The 25989-nt window shown below is 42.9% G+C and overlaps 1 protein-coding gene across 1 annotated transcript in view; it reads right to left on the bottom strand.

Annotated features, from left to right (window-relative positions):
• Window positions 1-7394: 7394 nt before the first annotated feature.
• The window catches only part of ttc39a (tetratricopeptide repeat domain 39A), a 125958-nt gene continuing 107363 nt past the window's right edge, over window positions 7395-25989 (bottom strand). Inside the window, 5 exon segments of the mRNA XM_070886105.1 lie at window positions 7395-7581; window positions 18546-18662; window positions 19008-19122; window positions 21668-21779; window positions 22260-22380. Coding sequence (XP_070742206.1) covers window positions 7464-7581; window positions 18546-18662; window positions 19008-19122; window positions 21668-21779; window positions 22260-22380 — 583 coding nt within the window. The 3' untranslated portion in view covers window positions 7395-7463.

Raw genomic sequence — 25989 nt, 5'->3', positions numbered from 1 at the left:
CTCTGAGGCAGCATATTCCACAGATTTACAACCCTCAGAGAAGAAATTCTTCCTCTTCTCAGTTTTAAATGGGTGGCCCCTTATTCTAAGATTATGCACCCTAGCTCTGGTCTCCCGTATCAGTGGAAACATCCTCTCTGCATCCACCATGTCAAGCCCCCTCATAATCTTATACGTTTCGATAAGATCACCTCTCATTCTTCTGAATTTCAATGAGTAGAGGCCCAACCTACTCAACCTTTCCTCATAAGTCAACCTCCTCATTTCCAGAATCAACTTAGTGAACTTTCTCTTAACTGCCTCCAAAGCAAGTATATCCTTTCGTAAATATGGAAACCAAAACTGTACGCAGTATTCCAGGTGTGGCCGCACTAATACTGTGTATAACTGTAGCAAGACTTCCTTGCTTTTATACTCCATCCCCTTTGCAATAAAGGCCAAGATTCCATTGGCCTTTCTGATCACTTGCTGTACCTGCATACTATTCTTTCGTGTTTCATGCACCGGGACTCCCCAGGTCCCACTGTACTGCAGCACTTTGCAATTTTTCTCCATTTAAATAATAACTTGCTCTTCGATTTTTTTTTTCTCCATCTGCCAAATTTTTGCCCACTCACTTAGCCTGTTTATGTCCTTTTGCAAGTTTTTTGTGTCCTCCTCATACATTGCTTTTCCTCCCATCTTTGTATCATCAGCAAACTTGGCTACGTTACATTCGGCCCCTTCATCCAAGTCATTAATATAGATTGTAAATAGTTGGGGTCCAAGCACTGATCCCTGCGGCACCCCAGTAGTTATTGATAGCCAATCTGAGAATGAACCATTTATCCCGACTGTTTTCTGTAGTTAGCCAATCCTCTATCCATGCTAATGTATTACCCCCAACCCCGTGAACTTTTATCTTGTGCAGTAACCTTTTATGTGGCACCTTGTCAAATACACCACATCCACTGGTTCCCCCTTATCCACCCTGCTCGTTACATCCTCAAAGAACTCCAGCAAATTTGTCAAACATGATTTTCCTTTCATAAATCCATGCTGACTCTGCCTGACTGAATTATGCTTTTCCAAATGTCCTGCCACTGCTTCTTTAATAATGGACTCCAACATTTTCCCAACCACAGATGTTAGGCAAACTGGTCCATAGTTTCCTGCTTTTTTTTCTGCCTCCTTTTTTAAATAGGGACATTACATTTGCAGTTTTCCAATCTGCTGGGACCTCCCCAGAATCCAGGGAATTTTAATAAATTACAACCAATGCATCCACTATCCCTGCTGCGACTTCTCTTAAGACCCTAGGATGCAAGCCATCAGGTCCAAGGGATTTATCTGCCTTTAGTCCCATTATCTTACTGAGTACCACCTCCTTAGTGATTGTGTTAATTTCCTACCGCCGCCCCCCCCCCCCCCTCCCCCCCCCCCCCTCACCTCATAGCCCCTTGGCTATCCACTGTTGGGATATTTTCAGTGTCCCGAAAGACTGATACAAAATATTTGTTCAGAGTTTCTGTCATCTCCATGTTCCCCATCACTAATTCCCCGGTCCCGTCCTCTAAGGGACCAACATTTACTTTAACCACTCTTTTCCTTTTTATATACCTATAGAAATTTTTACTATCTGTTTTTATATTTTGTGCTAGTTTACTTTCATAGTCTATCTTCCCTTTCTTCATCATTTTTTTTAGTCGTTCTTTCTTTGCTGGCTTTTAAAAGCTTCCCAATCTTTTGTTCTCCCCTAGTTTTGGCCACTTTTTGCCCTTGTTTTTAATTAGATACCATCCTTTATTTCTTTAGTTAGCCATGGATGCCATCTTTTCTTTTACACCCTTTCCTCCTCACTGGAATATATTTTTCTTGAGAGTTATGAAATATCTCTTTAAATGTACGCCACTGTTCATCAACAGTCCTATATTTTAATTTATTTTCCCAGTCCACTTTAGCCAACTGTGTTTTGTAGTCTCCTTTATTTAAGCTTAGTAAGCTGGTTTGAGATCCAACTTTCTTGCCCTCCATCTGAATTAGAAATTCAGTCATGCTATGGTCACTCATTCCAAGGAGATCCTTTACTAGGAGTTTGTTTATTAATCCTGTCTCATTACACAGGACCAGATCTAAGATAGCCTGCCCCCTGGTTGGTTGTGTTACATACTGCTCAGGGAACCAGTCCCTTATGAACTCTTCCTCAAGGCGATCCTGACCAATTTGATTTGTCCAATCAATATGGAGGTTAAAATCACTCATTATTGCCATTCCTGTTGTACAATATTTATTGGTTTATACTCTGACCAACAGAGTTGCTACTGTTAAGGGGCTTATAGACTACGCCCACCAGTGACTTTTTTCCCCTTTATTATTCCTTATCTCCACCCAAACTGTTAAGGCTCCAGCACCGATCCTTGTGGGACACCACCAGTCACTTCATTCTAATTTGAGTGCATACCCATTATTCCTACTCTCTGTCTTCTACCGCATAACCTCATGACCTATCTCCTAATCCGATCAATCATTTGCCTTCAATTCCATGAGCTTTAATTTTAGTTAACAGTCTCTTATGTGGAACCTTATCGAATGCCTTCTGGAAGTCAGATAAATTACATCCATAGACATTCCTCTCAAACACCCCGTCTTCAAAAATTCAGTTGCGTTTGTTTGACATTATCTACCTTTTTACAAATTCAAGTTGGCCTCTTGCCTTCACCCACTCACTGAACGAGGACACACATTAGGGGCTTGACAGATGTTGTGCATGTACTATTACTCACAATAGTGCATGGCATTCTGATGAAGGTCTACCATTCCATAAAGAGCAAAGTTGCTCACATGTGGGAACTGTGGATGACTACAGAAGTGCCCGTGATCAGTTTAGCTGGAATACTTTGGTTACATATCGGTCATGGAAGTGGCAGTTTATTCATCCATGCTGTTTATTGTTTTGATCATGAATGAGAGATACAGAGGGGCTTGTAGACAAGCAGCTCTGGAAAGAACAGTTCCATACTGCTCACTTGCAAGGGATCTGCCTGGGGGGGATGGAGCTCGGTCATCATTATATCCTGCATAACATAGTCTGTAGCCTGCCTCAGCCCATTTGCTGCTGAAATCCTCATCCCTGTTTTTGTTACTTCCAAACTCGACTGTTCCAAATTCTCTCTGGGCCAGCCTTCTATCTTCCACCCTCTATAAACTTCAGCTCATCCAAAACTCTGCTGCCCATATTCTATCCCATACCAAGTCCCGTTCACCCTGCACTCACTGACCTACATTAGCTCCTGGTCCACTAACACTTCAAATTTAAAAATATCATCCTCGTCTTCATGTTCCTTCATGGCTTTGCTCCTCCTAAACCCTCTGAGAATTCTGCTTTCCTCCAACTCTGGCATCTTGTACATCCCCCTCCCCCACTTTCTTACCCCACCATTGGCAGCTGTGCCTTCAGCTGTCTAGGCCCCAAGCTCTGGAATTCCCTTCCTATATCTCCAACACTCTCACTTCCTTTAAGACTCTCTCTTTTAAAACCTCTTTGACCAAGCTTTTAGTCACCCTTCCTAATATCCTTATTTGGCTTAATCTCAATGTTTGACTGATTATGTTCCTGTGAAGCTCCTTGGAATATTTTCCTACATTAAAAGTGCTCTATAAATTTAAGTTGTTGTAACTTTACATGTAAGTTATATTATTTCTGCATGACTTGAAGATGATAATCAGGAATAACATAGCTATACATCTAGCATTCTAAAACTTTTAATCATTATGAAAAAACAGTAGTTTTACTTTCTTCAGTTCTGAATCCAGCAGAACATAGAATCAAACATCAAAATTCATCTTATTTAAACATTTTAAACAAATTACAGTAACAATGCAATGCTCCCCTTGAGATGAAGAACTCTCACATTTCAGACTAGCATCTTGCTTAAATGCAAACGTTTCAAGTGTTCTCGAGTAAGTCAGGGCAAAAGATTAAAAATAAATATAATGAAGAGGTGAGAAGTGAGCTAGCTAGGAGAGCTGAGGAAAATCTGGCAGTTTGAAGATCAAGCTGGTCGATGCAGTCCTTCAATTAATTTGTTCCCATTTTCCCACGACAGCAGTTCATAGACATTGTTACATTTTGATCATACTTTCTAAATATTGAAAGCAAGAATTCATAGGATTACATAGGATATACGGCCATTCGGCCCAACCAGTCCATGTCGGCGTTTATGCTCCACTCAAGCCTCCTCCCATCTTTCCTCATCTAACTTGGTCAGCATAACCCTCGATTCCCTTCTCCCTCATATGTTTATCTAGTCTCCCCTTAAATGCATCTATACTATTTGCTCACTCTCTGGGTAAAGAAGCTTCTTCTGAATTCCCTAATTGATTTTTTTGGTGACTGTCTTATATTAATGGCCTCTAGTTATGCACTTCCCCATAAGTTGAAACACTCTCTCTGTATTCACTCTTTCATAATTTTAAAGACCTCAATTAGGTCACCTCTGAAGCCGCCTTTTGTTCACGTGAAAAGAGACCCAGTCTGTTCATCCTTTCCTGATAGGTATACGCTTGCTTTTCTGGTATCATCCTTGTAAATCTTCTGCACCCTCTCCAGTGCCTCAATATCCTTTTTATAATATGGCGACCAGAAATGTACGCAGTACTCCAAGTGTGGTCTAACCAAGGTTCAATACAGGTTTAGCTACTTTTCAAATCTATCCCTCTAGAAATAAACCCTAATGCTTGGTTTGCTTTTTTTACGGACTTGCTAACGTATGTCGCTGCTTTTGGTGATTCCTTTAACAAAGAAGCTAAATATACTGTCTTGTTTTGCCTCAGGCTATGAACAGTGTAATGTAACAGTTGGCAGGACTCTTCAATTAAATGTGAAAAGCCAATTAGTACTTGGGATTTTCAAATTTATGTTGTTTAGTGTTATGTGTTTTTAGGGCTAATACTAGACCGAATGGATGATGCAAAACAAATAAAATTTTAATGGGGATTGGATGGTTTGCCAACACCACTCCACAATTGTCCTGGAGTCTCCAGGAATTAAAGATGAATCTCCAGGACACTGCTGCGAGCAACCCAGGAGAAAAATCATTAGGCCTTCAAACAAAAGAGTTTTTTTTCCCCACTCTCTTTAAATACTTTCATTTATTAGTTATAAAAATATTGCCGATGGATGGGGCATTTGGAGAGGGAGAGGGGGTGGTGTCATGTGATGTAACCTCCAGGAATACCAGAATTCACGACCCCTAGGGATGGCTGGAACACACCACTCCCTATGAGTTGGCAATCTCATTCAGAGAGGGCACAAGGCTGAGTATGAGAATTGAAGAATATCAAGCTGGTATGGTAGAAGACTACTCTTCTGCAACTGGGACTGTCTTTACTTTCAATCTGACTACATCATACCTGACCTGTGAGTGTTTGTTGCTGAAACTGGAAGGCACAATGGAGAAATGGTCTCTCTATCAGCACTGACATCCCTAACTTTGATGAATACTAAAACTCTATACTTTAATTGTATTCACAACCTCTCCCATAGGTATGTTCCTATCGAAACCAGAATAAGCCCTAGCTTAATAAACCTTTGTTACTCAGATATGCTTAAACGAGCTGGGTCTATTTACTTTGGAGCAGCATAGGCTTAGAAGAGATCTGATAGAGGTGTATAAAATAATGAAAGGGCTGGATTGTATGCCTATTGATAGATTATTTCAGTTTGATAGATTGGGGAAAAACCGAGGACTTGCGTTTAAATTACACAAAAGTAAGAATAGACTGGATATTGAGCAGTTCTTCTTTTACCAGAGACTATTGAACCTCTGGAATGCATTGCAGGCTGGTGCAGTGTGTGCTGACTCTCTGCAAGCCTTCAAGAGTGCCAGACCAGCTCTTGGCTTGGGCAGAGATCACATTGTATAACAGTTAAGTAGATTTACAAATAATGTAGGCATGATCAATGTGATCTCCTGGATTGGTTCTGACCTGAGGAGGTAGGAAAGGGATTTTCCAATTTTCCCCCCCTTATTGCCCCTGGGTTTTTCTTTTTGCCTCCCCCGCCCCCCCCAGATTATTACATATCGTAGTGGTTGGAAAAGGTCTTATAATGATGCTCCAGCATCATAAGTGTGGGGCAGCTTGATGGACCAGCTGGTCTTTTCCTGTCTGTCATTTTCATATGAAAGATTTTCCCAACTACCTCATGGGAAGTAAGAGAGACACTACCAATGTAAGTGCACAGTGGCAAAGTGAGAAAACATGACTATTTATCCATCAGATGATGGAGTAAAGCTAGCAGAAACTTTACTTGGTCAAAAACATGCAAATATTTCAAACGGGGAATAAAGAGAGAGAAGTAATGTATACTGCATTGCCCACCTGTCATTCTGAGAATGCTGATGTGCAACCACAGGTTAGCATATTTGAGCACTTTATCTATTTTGTTAACCTCCCATATTTTGAGGGAAAAATAATTGAGTATAATTTTGTTCCTCGTTGCCTCACCCCTGCCATTCATTGACTCTGCTGCCACGTGGACAGGGGAAGTTATTTAATGCAGAAGCTTTTTTGAATACAGTTCCCACCACTTATAGTGGGCACATTGGTGCTAATGGGATTTGTCTGTTATACACGTTTGATGGTTTATATAAATCTATGTTGCTTGCGAGGGGAACTGAAGATGCAGCTTTAATTGCAAACTGTAATAGATAAACTCGACATCGAATTATGTAAGTCGGGAAGTACCAAAAGCTCACTTGGCTTTCGGGTATCACAGTAGCATGTGCAATCTTCGATTAGCAACCAATTAAAAAAAATATAACTGAAAGCTGCCCCTGTTCATGCATTTGTCAATCACTGTGTTCACAATGTCTTCAAATCCCTTTAGTATTGGTCGGCACAATTTAGAAGGGATTAAGTATAATAGATAATTGCACCTTAACTAGATGCAAACTACTCACTGAACACTTGTTTCTACCTGAAATAGGCTTAACTTGTAGCAGTGTCTTTGTAATTGGCAATAATTGTAATGAAAAATGGTTTGTGCTATTTGTCCAATTTTAAATGTGAGAGGTTTATGTGGTGGGGACCGTCTCAGTTTTGAAATAAACAAATATTGAAATTTATTAAATAGTTTTGCACACCCATGAATTTTGAGCAGTAATGCATTTGGGGAATGTTAAAACTATTTTCATCTTGTACAATTATGGTTGCAGATGGAATTACATATTTACAGCAAAGGCAAGTAAACTTTTGAAGAATAATTGTGCTGTAGATCACTAATACAATAACTGTTTTCCTGAGCTAGAGTAATCCAAGTGGTGTATATAAACCCTGTGAGCTTGGTTGCTGTGGTTCTGTACCACGGTAACTCTACAGATTACCAGTAGATGTGGATGTGGGTATACCATTCTCCAGAAACTATTGCTCATGTCATCAATGCAGATTTTGTAGGTGTCTTGTGTCAATAATTTAAACATATCTTATGGAGTAGAATGCAATGATTGATTTCCATTTTGTGTGTGTCATTTCATTTTGAGAAGAGCAGCTTGGATTCGAAAATGTGTTCTTGACTCCATTGAATAGTTCTTGTAGTTTTGCCTGAAAGAGAGTAAGTAACCCAATGTGAATTCTCCAGGAGATTACTTGCACAATCTGAATGCATTTACCCAAAGGGCTACAATTTTTTAAAAATACGTAGTAATGGAAATGCACTTTTAAACCTTAAACAGATTATTGACCTTGAGCACAGAGCTTGGAGACAGCTGGGTGAATCGCAAACAGAGTTGAAGCTGCGAATTTGGTGATACTGTAGTAAGAATTCGGTGGAGAGGAGGAAGGCGGTTTCTCACGTCCAACTCAAAAGGAGTGGAGCCACAGAACCCGAGGATTCCAAGTTAAGTATCTAATATTTAGGTTCTTTGTAGTTAGTATCTCGATGGTTCTTGTTAAGCTTAGTAAATAATTTATTAATTGGTTAGTTTTCTTTGAGGAGCGACTAGAAAGATGCATTTTAGAACTAGTTAACAGCAATTATATAAATTGGCTTGTATCTAAGTAGTTTATTTTAAGTTTCTAATTGCCGTGGGAACTTCAGGATGCTTCATGTGTCCTGGAGGCCCATGTTTGCAGGAAATGCCTCCAGCTGCTTGAACTCGCGCTGAGGGCTTCTGAGCTTAAGGGGCAGTTGGATTCACTGCATGACAGGTGGTTGCGTGTGTCTTGGATCGCAGATTCCAGGAGGTAGCCACCCCACAGCCAGGTTGAGTTCAGAATTGCAAGTGGATGGCTACCTGGAAGAGTAGGAAGAGGCCGACAGTGCAGGAATCCTCCAGGAGAGTAGCACTCTCAATCGATATTCAACTTTGAATACCAGTGAGGGTAATAACACCTCAAAGGAGTGCAGTCATAAGCCTGGCACCGTGAGGCAAAGGACTGCACAGGGAGCTACAGCAAAGTGCAGGAATGCAGTAATATTGGGGATTTGATAGTCAGGGGGACAGACAGGCAATTCTGCTACCATCTATGTGAGACCCATATGATATGTTGCCTCCCTGGTGCCAGGGTAAGGGACATCACGGAGAAGGTGCAGAAAATTCTGCAGGGGGGGGGGGGGGAAAGCCAAAAGTTGTGGTCCATGTCAGAACCAACGACATGTGGAGGAAGAGGGTTGAAGCCCTGCAGTCGGAGTTTAAGGAGCTAGGGAGGAAGTTAAAAAGCAGGACTTCAAAGTATTCATCTCTAGATTATTCCCAGTGCCACATGCTAGTGAGAGTAGAAATAGCAAGATGTGGCAGGTTAATACGTGGCCAGAGATATGGTGTAGGAGAGAGGGCTTCAGATTCCTTGGACCTTGGGAGCAGTTCCATGGCAGGAAGGACCTTTTCAAGATGGACAGGTTGCACCTGAACAGAGCTGGGACCAATATCCTTGCAGGCAGGTTAACGAATGCTGTGGGAGTGAGTTAAAACTAATTTTCCAGGTAGTTGGGCACCAGGATGTAGTATTTAAAAAGTAGAAACAAGATGTAGAGAGTAGTGAGAGAGACTGTTAGTTATAAATAATACAGAATTAGGTGGGACATAGAAAAGACAAAGAGGTCGAAGTTAGGTTTGGAGTGCAAGTGTGTAAATGCACAGTGTGGTTAATAAGGCTGGTGAGCTGTAGGTGCAAATAGCCACGTGTGCAAATATGATGCAGTGGCAAATGAGACCTGGATCAAAAGAGGGGAGGAAATAAAGGAGGGATAGCAGTTTTGATTAAGGAAAATATTACAGTGCTAGAAAGAGAGTATGTCCTTGAGGGATCTGTTATGTATGGAGAAAGAGTCAGACTGAACATTGTGAGCTCAAAGTAAAGTGTGACCTTAGTCTTTTATTGCCGGTCTCCAGAGTGCGCCTCCAACCTGTGAGGCCTCCTTAAATATCTATGCTCCCAAGGGATTATGAGATCCCTTGGGACTCCAGGGGATGAGCCCTCTGGTGGCTGAAAAGACAAGTTTACATATACAACAACACTTCCTTCCCCCCCCCCCCCCTCCGCCCCAAAGTCAATAGTGTAACTATTTACAATGTGAGTCGATCTGGGGCCCTTCTTGCCCTGGCTGATCGTCTCGGTGTGAAAGCTGGTATTGTTGAATCATTTGTTGGGCCCTCGCTGGGCTGCTGTGCAGTTGGCCTTGCTGGGCTGCTGTGGATGATGGGTTCTGCTTCATGGTCAACCGTGGTGCCGGTTGCCACTGGTGTGTATGTTGGGGGATCAAAAAAGGTAGGGTCCAAGGTGGGTTGCTCAGGGTAGTCTGTGAATCTGAGTTTGATTTGGTCCAAGTGTTTCCAGTGAATAAGTCCATTTGAAAGTTTGACCCAAAACGCCCTGCTCCCCTCTTTGGCCACGACAGTGCCAGGAAGGCACTTGGGACCTTGTCCATAATTCAATACAAATACAGGATTATTGATTTCAATCCCGCGTGACACATTTGCGCTATCATGGTATGTACTTTGTTGAAGCCGCCTGCTCTCTACCTGTTCTTGTAGATCAGGGTAAACTAATGAGAGCCTTGTCTTAAGTGCTCTTTTCATGAGCAGTTCAACAGGTGGGGTCTCGGGCGGTAGCTAAGCAGTACTCAGGATAGGCGAGTCTGCAGTGAGCCTTCAGTTACCCTCTTCAAGCCTTGCTTGATGGTTTGCACTGTTCTCTCTGCCTGACCATTGGACGCTGGTTTAAACGAGGCAGAAGTGAAATGTTTGATCCCATTACAGGTCATCAATTCTTTGAACTCGGCACTGGTAAAACATGGCCCGTTGTTGCTCACCAGGACATCGGGTAAGCCGTGAGTGGCAAACATGGCCTGCAGGCTTTCAGTAGTGGCAGCGGACGTGCTAGCCGACATTATCTCACATTCAATCCACTTGGAATACACGTCTACAACCACAAGGAACATTTTACCTAAGAACGGGCCTGCATAGTCAACGTGTACCCTTGACCATGGTTGGGAGGGCCAAGACCATAAACTTAGCGGCACCTCCCTGGGTACATTGCTTAACTGCGAGCATGTATTACATCTGTGAACACAGGACTCTTAAGTCCGTATCGATACCGAGCCACCACACATGGGATCTGGCTATCGCTTTCACCATTAAGATGCCTGGGTGGGTACTGTGGAGGTCATTATGAAGGTGTCTCTGCCCTTCTTGGGGACCACTACTCGATTGCCCCACAGAAGGCAATCTGCCTGTATAGACATTTCATCTTTGTGCCGCTGGAACGGCTTTATCTCTTCCTCCATATCCACTGGGACACTGGACCAGCCCCAGAGAAGCACACAGCTTTTGACTGGAGATAATAAGGGGTCCTGGCTTGTCCAGGTTTTGATCTGCCGGGCAGTGATGGGGGTGATTGCTTACTCTCATACTTCCATAACCATGGCTAGATCTGCGGGCTGTGCCATTTCCACCCCCGTGGTGGGCAATGGCAGCCTACTGAGAGCATCGGCGCAGTTTTCAGTGCCTGGCCTGTGGCGGATTGCGTAGTTGTATGCGGACAACGTGAGCACCCATCTTTGGATGCGGGCCGATGCGTTGGTATTTATCCCTTCACCGTCAGAAAACAGGGATATAAGTGGCTTATGATCAGTTTCCAATTCGAATTTTAGCCCAAACAAGTATTGATGCATTTTCTTTACCCCATAGACACACGCTAATGCTTCTTTCTCAATCATGCTGTAGGTCTCAGCCTTAGACAGACTCCTGGATGCATAAGCAACCGGTTGCAGTTTCCTGAAATCATTAGCTTGTAATACACAACCAACGCCTTATGACGACGCACTACATGCTAGTACCAAACGCTTACACAGATCATACAACACAAGCAATTTGTTTGAGCATAACAATTTTCTCACTTTTACAAAGGCATTTTCTTGGCTTTTGCTCCAAACCCATTCGTCCCCTTTTCGTAGTAAGACATGCAGTGGTTCTAACAGTGTGCTGAGACCCGGTAAAAAGTTACCAAAGTAGTTCAGGAGTCCCAGAAACGACCGCAGCTCTGTCACGTTCTGTGGCCTCGGTGCGTTCTCGATTGCTTCCGTCTTCGCGTTGGTGGACCTGATGCTGTCCACCGCAATCCTCCTTCCCAAGAGCTCCACTTCAGGCGCCAGGAAAACGCACTTCGAGCATTTTAACCTGAGCCCCACGCAGTTGAGTCGACTAAGAACCTCCTCCATGTTCTGCAGATGCTCGACTGTGTTCCGACCTGTGACTAAGATGTCGTCCTGGAAGACCACGGTGTGCGGGACCAACTTCAGTAAGCTTTCCATGTTTCTCTGTAATATCACCGTCGCTGATCGGATTCCAAATGGGCATCTGTTATAAACAAAAAGACCTTTGTGCATGTTGATGCAGGTGAGGGCCTTCGATGATCCGTCCAGTTCCTGTGTCTTGTAGGCTGAAGTCAGATCCAGCTTTGTGAGTGTCTTTCCTCCTGCCAGCGTTGCAAAAAGGTTGTCAGCCTTTGGTAGTGGGTATTGGTCCTGCAAGGAGGAACGATTGATAGAATCTGTGGTGATTACAAAGTAACTAACTATGCTATCTCCCTTGAGGACTGGCCCACTCATTGAACTCGATCGGTGAGATGATGCCCTCTCTTTGCAGCCGGTCGAGCTCGATCTCTACCCTTTCTTTCATCCTGTACTGTACTACTCTCACCTTGAGATGGATGGGTTGCGCCCCCGGAATTAGGTGGATCTGCACTTTTGCTCCTTGGAATTTCCCGATGCCTGGTTCGAACAGCGAAGGAAATTTGTTTAAGACCTGGGCACACGAAGTATCGTCAGCAGGCAATAGCACTCGGACGTCGTCCCACTTCCAGTGTATCTTTCCAGCCAGCTCCTGCCGAGCATCGTAGGACCATCACCCGGTACCACCCAGAGTGGTAGCTTGTGCATCGCTCCATCGTAGGAGACCTTTACGGTAGCACTGCCGATTACAGGAATCTGTTCTTTTGTGTAAGTTCTTGGTTTCATGCGAACTGGAGTTAAGACTGGCCTTGAGGCCTTGTTGCACCACAACCTTTCGAAAGTCTTTTTGCCCATGATGGACTGGCTCGCGCCCGTGTCCAGCTCCATTGACACCGGGAATCCACTTAGTTCAACATTCAGCATTATCGGGGGACAATTCGTGGTGAATGTGTGCATCCCATGTACCTCTGCCTCCTCGGTCTGAGGCTCTGGTTCGTAGTGATCCTTCGTGGATCTGTCCTCCTCTGCAACAGGGTGGCTTGCACACTCATTGGAGGTGTACCATTGTTCCACAGCCTTTGCAAACGTACCCTTTGAATTGGCATGAATGGAAACGATGAACACCCTCGCAGCGCCAACAAGGTGTTAATGGCCTTGCATTCATCACCCTTGATGGTGGACTCTGAGACATCTGCGGCCGTGCAGCTGCAGGTATGTGTGACCTGCCCTGTACGTTACGATTCGAAAACATCATTTTGTTCACAGTATTTGTAGCAGCACTTGTGTGCTGAGAGATTTGCTTCGTAGTGTCACTGGTGGCAATGAACGCCTGGGCTATCGCTATGGCCTTACTCAAGGTTGGGGTCGCTACAGTCAAAAGTTTGCAAAGTATGGTTTCGTGGCCAATGCCAAGTACGAAAAAGTCTCTGAGCATGTGCTCCAAATGTCCTTCAAATTCGCAATGTCCTCCAATGCGTCTTAGCTTGGCGACATAACTCGCCACTTCCTGGCCTTCAGACCTTTTGTAGGTGTAGAACCGGTACCTCACCATCAGAACGCTTTCCTTCGGGTTCAAATGCTCTCGGACCAGTGTGCACAAATCGTCGTACGATTTCTCCGTTGGTTTCGCTGGAGTGAGCAGATTCTTCATGAGGCCATACGTTGGTGCCCCACAGACGGTGAGGAGGATCGCCCTTCGTTTGGCAGCGTTCTCTTCCCCTTCTAGCTTGTTGGCCACGAAGTATTGGTCAAGTCGTTCCACAAAAGTTTCCCAATTATCTCCCTCTGAGAATTTCTCCGCATCTTTTGGGTTCGCTATCTGTATCTTGTCGCCAGTTGTTATGTATGGAGAAAGAGTCAGACTGAACACTGTGAGCTCAAATTAAAGTGTGATCTTAGTCTTTTATTGCAGGTCTCCAGAGTGCTTTTCCAACCTGTGAGGGCTCCTTAAATACCTGTGCTCCCAGGGGATTATGGGATCCCTTGGGACTCTAGTGAATGAGCCCTCTGGTTGCTGAACAGAATAAATACAAGTTTACATATATAACAGGATCAAAGACAGAATCTATTTGGTTGGAGTTGAGAAACAATAAAGGAGCTATTACGCTACTTGGTGTATTTTATAGGCCACCAAATAGTGGGAAGAAGATAGAGGAGCAGATTTGCAACAATACTGTAGTGATAATGGGAGACTTTAACTACCCCAATATTGAATGTGGCAATGATGGTGTTACTGGCAGAGAAGAGGAGGAATTTCTTAAGTGTTCAGAGAATGTTCTTGATCAGTATGTTTCTTGCTCAATGAGGAAGGAGGCATTGTTGGATCTAGTCATGGGGAATGTAGTGGAGAATGTCACAGTTGGAAGGCAATAGTTTGGGAATAGTGATCATAGTATTTATGGAGAAGGACAAGGAACAATCTAGAATAAAAATACTTAACTGGAGAAGGGCTAATTTCAGCAAATTGAGGAGGGATCTGGCCTGGGTAAATTGGAATCAAAGACTGGCAGGCAAAAATGTAATGGAGCAAATGGCAGCCTTTAAAGAGGAGATGATTTGGGTACATTCTAGGTACATTCCTACAAGGGGGAAAGGGAGAGCAACCAAAGCCAGTCCTTCCTGGATGACGAAGGAGAAAAAAGGGATGTATGACACGTCAGCTTGATTTAAAACAAGGGAGAATCACACTGAATATAAAAGTGCGGAGGATAAGTGAAAAAAATTAAGAGGGGCAAAGAGACAGGATGAGAATAGATTGGCAGCTAACATAAAGGGGAATCCAACAGTCTTCTACAGGCATATTAAGAGTGTTTTCAGAGAAGCGGAGGGGCTGATTAGGCACCAAAATGGAGAACGATTGTGGCGGCAGAAGGCACTGCTGAGGTACTAGATTAGTACTTTGCATCGGTGTTTACCAAGGAATGGGGACTTTGCCAAAGCTATGGTAAACTAGAAAGTTGCTGGGATACTGGATGAGATATCTGCCATTAACAAATCCGTGCTGGATCTCCTTTATTAGTCCATGCCTGTCCAAGTGCAGTTAATTTTCTCCTGGATTATTGTTTCTTAAAGCTTCCCCATCACCAAGGTTAAATTGACTGCCCTGTAATTGCCTGGTTTGTGCTCCCATTTTTTGAACAGGGGTGTAACACGTTTGCAATCCTCCAGTCCTTTGCCATCACCCCTTTATCTACGGAGAATTGGAAGATTGTGGCCAGCACCTCTGCAATTTCTACCTTTACGTCCCTCAGTAACCCAGGATGCATCCTATCCGGACCGGGTGAGTTACCACTGTAATTACCGCCAGCCTTTTCAGTACCTCCTCTTTATCTATTTTTATAGATAGAGTTTTTTGATGAGGTAACAGAAAGGGTGGATGAGTGCAGTGCAGTTGATGATGTGTATATGGACTTTCAAAAGGCGTCTGAAAGGCTTGTTAGCAAAATTGAAGCCTGTGGGATAAAAGGGACAGCAGCATCATGGATACAAAATTGACTGAGGGATAGAAAAGAGTTGTGGTGAATGGCTGTTTTTCAGATTAGAGGGAGGTATATATAGTGGCGTTCCCCAAAGTTCAGTACTGGACCACTGTTGTTTTTAATATACATCAATGACTTGGACTTGGGGGTACAAGACAGAATTTCAAGATTTGTAGTTGACACGAAACTTAGTGATGCAGATAATAATACACTTCAAGAAGACATAGACAGGCTGGTGGAATACTTAGCAGTTGAAATTCAATGCAAAGTAGTGTGAGGTGATAGATTTTGGTAGGGAGAATGAGGAGAGATAATACACAAAAAAGGGGATGCAAGAACAGAGATACCTGGGGGTATTTGTGCACAAATCTTTGCAAGTGCCAGGACAAGTTAACAAAGCAGCTAATAAAAGAGTATATGGGATCCTGGGCTTTATAGATAGAGGCATAGGATACAAAAGCCAGGAAGTTATGCCAAACCTATATGCAACACTTGTTTGGTCCTAGCTGCAGTTTGTGTCCAATTCTGGGCACCACACTGTAGGAAGGAGGTGAGAACTTTGGAGCGGGTACAGAAGAGATTTAGTAGAATAGTTTCGAGGATGAGAGAATACAATTATATTGATAGAGTGGAGAAGTTGAGGTTGCTCTCCTTGGAGCTGAGACGGCTTAATAGAGGTGTTCAAAATCATGAAGGATTTAGATAGAGTAAATAAAGAGAAACTGTTTCCAATGACTGAAGGTTCGATAACCAGAGGGCACAGATTTAAGGTGATTGATTGGCAAAAGAACCAGAGGCGACATGAGGGAAAAGATTTTTATGCAATGCGTGGTTAAGAATTGGAATGCACTGGGTGGTGGATACAGATTCAATAGGAGTCTTGAAAAGGGAATTAGATAAATACTTAAAATAGAAAAAAATTGCAGGGATATGGGGAAAGAGTGGGGGTATGGGACTAACTGAATTGTTCTTCGAAAGAGCCGCCGCAAACTCGATGGCGGCCTCCTGTGCTGTATTATTCTATGTCCGTACACATTTTGGCGGCTCAGTCACCTCTCGTTGCTCTGTTTTATGCTTCAGAACTGCGCCAGAGGCAGCCTAGAAGCGCACATTTTGTGTTGATTTCTTTCAACAATCACTGGCATGATGGGAATGTGGACAGTAGATACTTTTCCCTATTCTTGGTGTGTGTGGGCAAACTTCATGAATCCTAAATAAAACCAGAAAATGCTGGAAATACTCAGCAGGTCAGGCAGCATCTGTTGAGAGAGAAACAGAGTTATCCTTTCAGGTCTCTGACCTTTTGTCAAAACTATAGCCCTTTGGTGGAAAAAAAAAAGTCCTGATGGGATACCATGCTAATCAGTGAATATCCTTGTTACTAAATTCATTGATTAAGTGGGTTTGATTCAATCTTCTACAATAATTGAGTCTATGACTGTATTGGTTTACATAAATTTCAGCGGCAGTTGGTGCCAGCAATGGCTGTTTCCAAGATTCCTTTGGTGCTGGTCAATGCCAGTGTTTTCTTGACACCCGTGAACTCTTGGCAGTTAGGAATGTGAAAGAGTCCTCCTGGCTGGTTGGTATCTCTGCCATGTTGCTGGTGCCAGCCAGGGGTGTTCCCTGTGCAGCAATTGATGTCAATGTGTGCTCAGTGGCCCCTAACTGGACTTGGGATTTTTAGGTTTGCTGTGCTTGTCTATCTTGTTCAGAACAATGCAGTCACTCCTTACGAGTGAATTTTGTGAACCAATGGTAATTTACTTTTTGAATAAGTTACAGTATCTTGTGTATATGATCGTGAGAGCCAGTAATGGCGAATGTGGTATTGTATTTTGTGCACTATGGCCCGGTTTTGCGGTTGTAATGATGGCAAAACTGTCGGCAACTTCTGGCGTACGCACATGCGGAAATTCAGAAGTTGCTGGTGGTGATTCCCTGTTTCTCCACAGGTGCGCTGTTGAAGTCCTCACAGATGGAAATGTTAGAAATCATTTGAATTCTAAGCTCGCTGTAAAAAAAAAACCAAGCCTTGTTCAATGAGGTGTAACTGAATTTTAACAGCTTACTCAGTCATAATTACTGCTGAATACTTTCTCCCTGAAAAACTAAATGTAATATTTGGTGGAGTGTCAAATTTCTCCATTATGATTAAAAACTCCATAGATTTTTAAAAACATATTTCAGCTTCTATCTTGAACTCATGTATATGTCCCAATATTTATTTTGCTTTCTGTAAAATTTATGAAAAGTGAATCAATAAAACCTGCTTGTTCGTTCCTGGTTTGCTGCCTGTGAGAATTCTTCATTGTAATTGGCTAATTAGCTTGCTTGATTACATCACTGTTGCTGGATGCTGAAGATCCCCTATAGTTGACGCCGGAATTAAATTACTGTCAAGAAAGATGAAATTCATACCACAGAGATCACTAGATCTTTGTGGTCAGGAGCAAGCACAGTCACTTCGCCTCTGATCGCAAAATCCGGACCTATATAAAACTTGGGCAAATAATTTGTTGCAACGCTGGAAACATTTAGTTTCCTTGTGACGTGGGCAATGATCTGTGAGCAGCTGTGTTGCACCCAGCACAGAGTACGTGAAATTGTTGTAAGATTTCAATATTTGTACCTTAGCTTTTGTCTGCCAGTACTAGTTTGTTTTTGCCTACATTATTTGCTCTCTATGTTCATATAAAGGAGTAGAGGACTGATCACACATTTTAGCATATGAGCTAAAGGACAATTAAGTTGTCCTAAAAATCAGAGGATACTTTCAAAACATTTGTTGGCTGGTGCCAAGACTTCAAATTCTGGTTTTTATGACTTTAGCAAGGTCCAACAAACAGAAATGAGATAAATGGTTGGAAGAACTCCCTGCTTTTCTACAAAAATGTGCCATTGGCTCTTTTATACCTGTTCAAGTAGATGGGGACCCAGTTCAACGTCCCACCTCTGATAACATCCCACTCTCAGTATTTCACGGAAATATCAGCCTAGGTACATAATCAAATTCTGGAGTAGAGCTTTAACTTGCCACTTTCTGATTCAGAGGCAAAAGTTCTACAGGAACTTTGCAAAGTAAGGGATAACACAACTTTGGATGAATGAATTTCTGCAATGGCACAGGTTCTGGCTCTTTATACAATATGAGCGTAGGAGACCCTGTGCAACACCACCAATCTGCCATTTCATGACAACATATGGTTTCCTGAGAATCTGTTGAGCTAGGCTGTACTACTTAGTGTGTGGAGGGTATCAAATGAAGAATAGCAAGTCTTTCAGCAATATATTCTAGACAAAGGACAACAGTGAGATTTTTTACTTTTAGTACAAAACAATTTATATTTTCTTACTTTGCACTTTCCAGAAGTTTTAGCGCATCATCATTTCTTCCTGTTTGCATACAGAGGAGACCATGTTCGAGCAGAGCATTTGGAATCAAGTAATGGTCATATTTGATCATCTGCTCACTGAAACAGAAAGTATCAGCAAAATGACTGGCTAATTTAAAGAATAATGGAAAAAAATATGCTGATCTGGGATTAAAATCAGCAATAATTCCAACACGGCTTTCCTTTTTAGGTTCTTATTTTTCAACATGGAGAACAAAACAGTCTTGACACCAGACTTTTCCGCATTCACCATCCTTGCTTCTCTGCGGTAAATCACGGGTCCTTTGGTGACTGCTACTCATCTAATAGTATCATGGGATTTTTATATCCATTTGCAACTAATGGAATGCAGAATTCCTTTACCAAATCTACTAGTCGGGAAACATGTTTAGAATCTATAGTAGATTTTAGTGTTGTACTTACTTTGTATGAATCCAGCTAAAGTACTGCTCTGCTTCTGACAGTTTGTCTAAGTGCTTCAGACAAAGGCCTTTGAGCAGCTTCACTAAACACTGGTCATCCACCAGGAACTCGGTTACTGAAAGAGAGAAGTGATCAGAAGAGTTTTTTTAAAAAAAGCCACAAATGTATCATACGTTATTTAACCTTGTTTTCCTTTTGTCAAAGATGCCCACATTGTGGTATGAGCAGGAAAATTAGACATCGTTGTTAAATAAAGAGAATGTATGTCATCCAAAAAATATTAGTTCATCCAGGCCAGGTCTAAGATCACCCCAACGACCTCAGTCGTTGAGCTGCAGTACACGAACGACGCCTGCGCACATTCTGAGGTTGAACTCCAGGATATAGTCAATGTATTTACCGAGGCATATGAAAGCATAGGCCTTACGCTTAACATCTGTAAGACAAAGGTCCTCCACCAGCCTGTCTTCGCCGTACAGCACTGCCCTCCAATCAAGATTCACAGCGTTGCCCTCGACAATGTGGACCATTTCCCATATCTCGGGAGCCTCTTATCAACAAAGGCAGACATTGATGTGGAGATTCAACATTGCCTCCAGTGCAGCCTTTGGCTGTCTGAGGAAAAGAGTTTTCAAAGACCAGGCCCTCAAATCTACCACCAAGCTCCTGGTCTACAGGGCTGTAGCAATACCCGCCCTCCTGTATGGAGCAGAGGCATGGACTATGTGTAGAAGGCACCTCAAGTCACTGGAGATATATCACCAACGATGTCTCTACAAGATCCTGCAACTCCCCAGGAGGTCAGGTGCACCAACATCAGTATCCTCGTCCAGGCTAACATCCCTAATATTGAAGCACTGACCACACTCGATCAGCTTCGCTGGGCAGGCCACATAGTTCGCATGTCAGACACGAGATTCCCTCAGCAAATACTCTATGCGGAGCTCCTTCACGGCAATCGAGCCAAAGGTGGGCAGCGGAAATGTTACAAGGACACCCTCAAAGCCTCCCTGGTAAAGTGTGACATTACCACTGACACCTGGCTGAAGACCGCCCTAGGTGGAGAAAGTGCATCGGGGAGGGCGTTGAGCTCTTCGAGTCTCAATGCTGAGAGCATGAAGAGGTCAAGCGCAGGCAGCGGAAGGAGCACGCGACAAACCAGTCCCACCCACCCCTTTCCTCGACTAATATCTATCCCACCTGTAACGGGGTCTGTTCAGCCACCAAAGAACTCACTTTAGCAGTGGAAGCAAGTCTTCAATTCCAAGGGACTGCCTATAATGATGAAAGAACATTTTTTTTTAATGTTCATTTATATAGAATGAAAATGCCCCAAACTGCTTCATAGCTAATGAAGTACAGTCCCTGTTGTAATGTAGGCAAATGTGGAAGCCAATTTGTGCACAGGAATAGCAAGGAGATAATGGACCAAATAATCTGTTTTTTTAGGGGTGGTGTTGACTGAATGATTTATGTTGCCGGGAAACCATTCTGCTGCTGCTCTTCAAATAGTGCCATGGGATTTTTACATTCACCTGAGGGGGCAGACATATTTAATGGAACCTCTCATAGTGCAGCACTCCCTTGGTTCTGTACTGAAAATGCAGGTTGCCATCATAATTTGAACCTATATTGTACTGCTGATGGGAGGTGTAGAGCAGAGAACAGGTTCTTCCCAAGAGAATAACACTCTAAAAGACTGTCAGCTCTACCATTCCATATGTAATGAGACAAATGAAGAATCACTAGCATTACTGGCACAAGCAAAGACGTCAAGGAAAATGACAACCTAATCCAGTATATAATTAAACAGATCATGTGACTGAGCCAAAGACCTGATCATTACACAGCAAAATTCCGTTTTTGAATGCGTGATAATTGTTTATTTTCTCCTACAAATCTTCATTTTACACTGTTCAGGATTAGAACAAGGATACATCCTATTGGTGTCCATCAGTCTTGCTCTCCTTGTGCATCATTCTATTTTTGGAAGTACCATGAAGAAACACCCCAGTGGTGAGAACTTTGAGTGAATTCTGGGTGCATTGTGCTCTGGTTGCAGATTGCATACATTGGTAAATGAAACCAACTTCAGTGTACGCATTTCATAATTGTAGTATAAGTTCTAATAACTTTACATAAAAAAATGTGAGATATATAAAAATCTCGGCAGGGACCTCAATTGTCAGCGTACCTTGGGGAAATGCCACTTCGGTTAAAGTAGAGATTAGGAGAACTCTGGTGGCTATTAATAGTGTACAAAGTGCCAAAAGTCTAAGGGTAACTTAAAGTTCATAAATGGTACTCCCTTCAATGCACCAGTATTTCTTTTTCCAAAACAACCATCCATATGCTTTTTCTGAACAAAATTGCTAATTTAGTGACATTTTGTGCTTTCGGGATCACACCCACTAGGAACTTGGTTAAGACTACCGCCTGTAAGACCATTACAGCTGGCAAGAATAAAGTTTTTATTTGTTCTTGGGATGTGAGCATTGCTGATAATGCTGTAATTTATTGGCCATCCCTAGTTCCACACTGTGTAGCAGTTTAATACAACTGAATGGCTTGCTAGGCCACTTCAGAGGGCAGTTCCATAACAGATCAGACCAGGTGATGACAAGTTTCCAAGTTCAACAGGAGCTTCAGACTGGACTTACCTGGGGCACTGTCAAGTGTCCTCTCAGCTTCATTAAGTGTATCGAGCATGCCTTCAGTCAGATCTTGATGTTTCCCAATCACTGTATAGCCATTCCAAATATACATCATTTCCTGAAATAAAATTATATCGACTTTTTAAACTGAAAACAAATTTCAAGTGGCTTACCTCGCCAAAAAACGGTGCTTTGCTCTACAGTAACCTCCATCATCTAGCTCAAGTGCAAACAAATGGCTTTAAAAAAATACATGATCAAATTTGCTACCCACTGCTGCACACAAACACTACAATACTTCAATTCTGTCCTGTTTATTGTTGTAGGATCATAGAGTCTCTGATTGGAGAAAATTCACAACAATAATATGAGAGAGAAAACAGGAGAACTCGATCTACAAAAGGAGGGGAAGAGAATAAATTGCAGTAGATTTACACAAGTACTAAGACAGTGTCATTTCATTCACAAAATTATTGTATCCCCCGAAACCTTTGTTCTTTTATGGGATGATAAAATGTTAAGAACAAAGAAACGCACGCAGAGACTGGCGCCCTTTATGAAACTATAGTACATTGCTATATATTATACTGGTACTCACCAAAGCAGGCACTGGGAGTTTTACAGGATTCTGTGAAAGATACCGTCGAGCCTTTCTGATTGCAAACTTTTCTGTAGGCAGAGACTTCCCAGCAATTTTCTGTTTCATACTTGGCACTTTTCTAGTGACAAAATAGTGCGACGGTACAGATGTGTTTAATATTCTCCAATATTTTCTAGTATAGAATATTCACAGAGCAAATATTTAGATAGGTTAAGCAAATGGGCTAAGGCTTGGCAGATGGAATACAATGTCGGAAAATGTGAGGTCATCCACCTTTGGGAAAAAAAACAGTAAAAGGGAATATTATTTGAATGGGGAGAAATTACAACATGCTGCGGTGCAGAGGGACCTGGGGGTCCTTGTGCATGAATCCCAAAAAGTTAGTTTGCAGGTGCAGCAGGTAATCAGGAAGGCGAATGGAATGTTGGCCTTCATTGCGAGAGGGATGGAGTACAAAAGCAGGGAGGTCCTGCTGCAACTGTATAGGGTATTGATGAGGCCGCACCTGGTCACCTTACTTAAGGAAGGATATACTTGCTTTGGAGGCGGTACAGAGACGATTCACTAGGCTGATTCCGGAGATGAAGGGGTTACCTTATGATGATAGATTGAGTAGACTGGATCTTTACTCGTTGGAGTTCAGAAGGATGAGGGGTGATCTTATAGAAACATTTAAAATAATGAAAGGGATGGACAAGATAGAGGCAGAGAGGTTGTTTCCACTGGTCGGGGAGACTAGAACTAGGGGCACAGCCTCAAAATAAGGGGGAGCCAATTTAAAACCGAGTTGAGAAGGAATTTCTTCTCCCAGAGGGTTGTGGATCTGTGGAATTCTCTGCCCAAGGAAGCAGTTGAGGCTAGCTCATTCAATGTATTCAAATCACAGATAGATAGATTTTTAACCAATAAGGGAATTAAGGGTTACGGGGAGCGGGCGGGTAAGTGGAGCTGAGTCCACGGCCAGATCAGCCATGATCTTGTTGAATGGCGGGGCAGGCTCGAGGGCCTACTCCTGTTCCTAATTCTTATGTTCTTATAAGTGGCAGCAGGCGCATGGGAGCCCTCCAAGTTACACACCATCCTGACTTGAAAGTATATCACTGTTCCTTCATCGCTGCTGGGTCAAAGTCCTGGAACTTCCTCCCTAACAGCATTATGGGAATACCTTCACCACAAGGACAGCAGCAGTTCAAGAAAGCGGCTCATCACCACCTTCTCAAGGGCTAATAGGGATGGGCAATAAATGCTGGCCTTGCCAGCAATGCCCACATCCCTGAACGAATACAAAAAAAATCAAAATTAGTCTTCCCAAAGCACCATAGCACATACCACCAGCTGGACACAAGAATAATGAGGAGTATTCTTTTAAACACACCACTGGCATGTTGAAGCAGCACTTCACAAGATCTAGGTATGCTTACAATACAGGCAGCTAAGGTTTTGAGGATCGTAGTAGTCTCTTACATGCAGACACAACCTCCCTACTCCATCTGACACCTTATTGCATACTCACTTAATCTGTCTATATCCCTTTGCAGGCTCTTTGGATCCTCCTCACAGCTTGCTTTCTATCATCAGCAAACTTGGGATATATTGCACTCGGCCCCTTCATCTAAGTCATTAATATAAATTGTAAATAGCTGAGGCCCAAGCAATAATCTTTGTGGCACCCCACTAGTTACAGCCTGCCAATCTGAAAATGACACTTTTAGCCCTGCTCTCTGTTTTCTGTCCATTAACCAATCCTCTCCATGCTAATACGTTACCCACAACCCCATGAGCCCTTATCTTGAGTAACCTTTTGTGTGGCACCTTGAATGCCTTTTGGAAATCCAAATATACTACATTCACTAGTTCCCCTTTGTCCACCCTGCTGGTTACATCCTCAAAAAATGAAGAGAGTTGTCAAACACTATTTCACTTTCATAAAACCATGTTGACTCTGCCTAAATTACTGATTAACACCAGAATATCTGGCTATATTTTTTTAATTGAAATTGAATTAATTCACATCATTTTCCATAGAGCTCTGGATATTTCTTTTGCCATCACCAAAATGCAATTGTGCCGCTTTTACTTTATTCTAATATTGAAGAGATTATTAAGATAAGAATCTCAGCTTCTTTGAAGTGCTAGTTACTTTAAAACTTTTGTAAAAATCTGCTACAACATTGATATTTTGTCCCTAATAACCACAGAAATGATGCCACCAGAGGGTAGCATTGCAGGACTGTTTTCTTTTAGATTGAAATTGCCAGAATTAATTTGTAATTCACCTGATAACTGCTAACTGGGATTTCCACTATATTAGTATGGCAGCCTTTTAGTGTAGTGGAATCAAAATTTGAGATGCAACTCAAATCATAGTCCAAATATAATTTTTATGGGTTTATTTGCAAGTACCTGAATTTTGCTTTAAATCAGCAGTATTTAGAACTCAACAAATGCACAAATACTACATTTTTTTCATGTCCTGCAGTAAGCATCTCGACAACACAGGATCACTGCGTGGCCTAGTGGTTACATGTGGGGAGATGAGACTTATTGAGAATCTAAAGCTAGACCATCAAGATTGCCCACTTTCACCCCCATGCCACAGAAAGAACTGGATCCTCCACACAATACTTTTGTGCAAAGGCTACTGAGGCACAAACTTCTAGGAAACACAATCTTCCTTAAACACTTTCAAGATTGATGATCCCTAGATTTCTCCAAACATTTGGCTCATGACATCCTAGATATATCCCAAACTTCTTCTGTTAGCTCCCCAATGGCTCAATGGGTTCGCAGAACAGGAAGATCCCAATCTGATTCCCAGCCTGTGCTTAGGTTATTTATAGGCCCTTTAAAACATATAGAGGCTGAACTCCAGGACATAGTTGACGTATTTACTGAGGTGTACGAAAGCATGGGCCTTACGCTAAACATCTGTAAGACAAAGGTCCTCCACCAGCCTGTCCCCCAGTCATCAAGTTCCACGGCGGGCCCTGGACAATGTGGATCACTTTGCATATCTCGGGAGCCTCCTATCAACAAGAGCAGGCATTGACACCGAGATCCAACATCGCCTCCAGTGCAGCCTTTGGCCACCTGAGGAAAAGAGTGTTTGAAGACCAGGCCCTCAAAACTGCCACTAGCTCATGGTCTACAGGGTTGTAGTAATACCCACCCTCCTGTATGGCTCAGAGACATGGACCATGTACAGTAGACACCTCAAGTCGCTGGAGATATACCACCAACGATGTCTCCGCAAGATCCCACAAATCCCCTGGGAGGACAGGCGCACCAACATTAGTGTCCTCGTCCAGGCCAACATCCACAGCATTGAAGCACTGTGACCACACTTGATCAGCTCCGCTGGGCAGGCCACATAGTTTGCATGCCAGACACGAGACTCCCAAAGCAAGTGTTCTACTCGGAACTCCTTCATGGCAAACGAGCCAAAGGTGGGCAGCAGAAACGTTCAAGGACACCCTCAAAGCCTTCCTGATAAAGTGAGACATCCCCACTGACACCTGGGAGTCCCTGGCCAAAGATCGCCCTAAGTGGAGGAAGTGCATCTGGTAGGGCGCTGAGCTCGAGTCTCATCGCCGAGAGCATGCAGAAATCAAGCGCAGGCAGCGGAAAGAACGTGCGGCAAACCAGTCCCACCCACCCCTTCCCTCAACAACTATCTATCCCACTTGTGACAGGGACTGTGGTTCTCATATTTTACTGTTCAGCCATC

The sequence above is a fragment of the Pristiophorus japonicus genome, chromosome 8, assembly GCF_044704955.1.
Source record: "Pristiophorus japonicus isolate sPriJap1 chromosome 8, sPriJap1.hap1, whole genome shotgun sequence".
NCBI classification, from domain to species: Eukaryota; Metazoa; Chordata; class Chondrichthyes; family Pristiophoridae; genus Pristiophorus; species Pristiophorus japonicus.
This window is presented reverse-complemented; position numbering and strand designations above follow the sequence as displayed.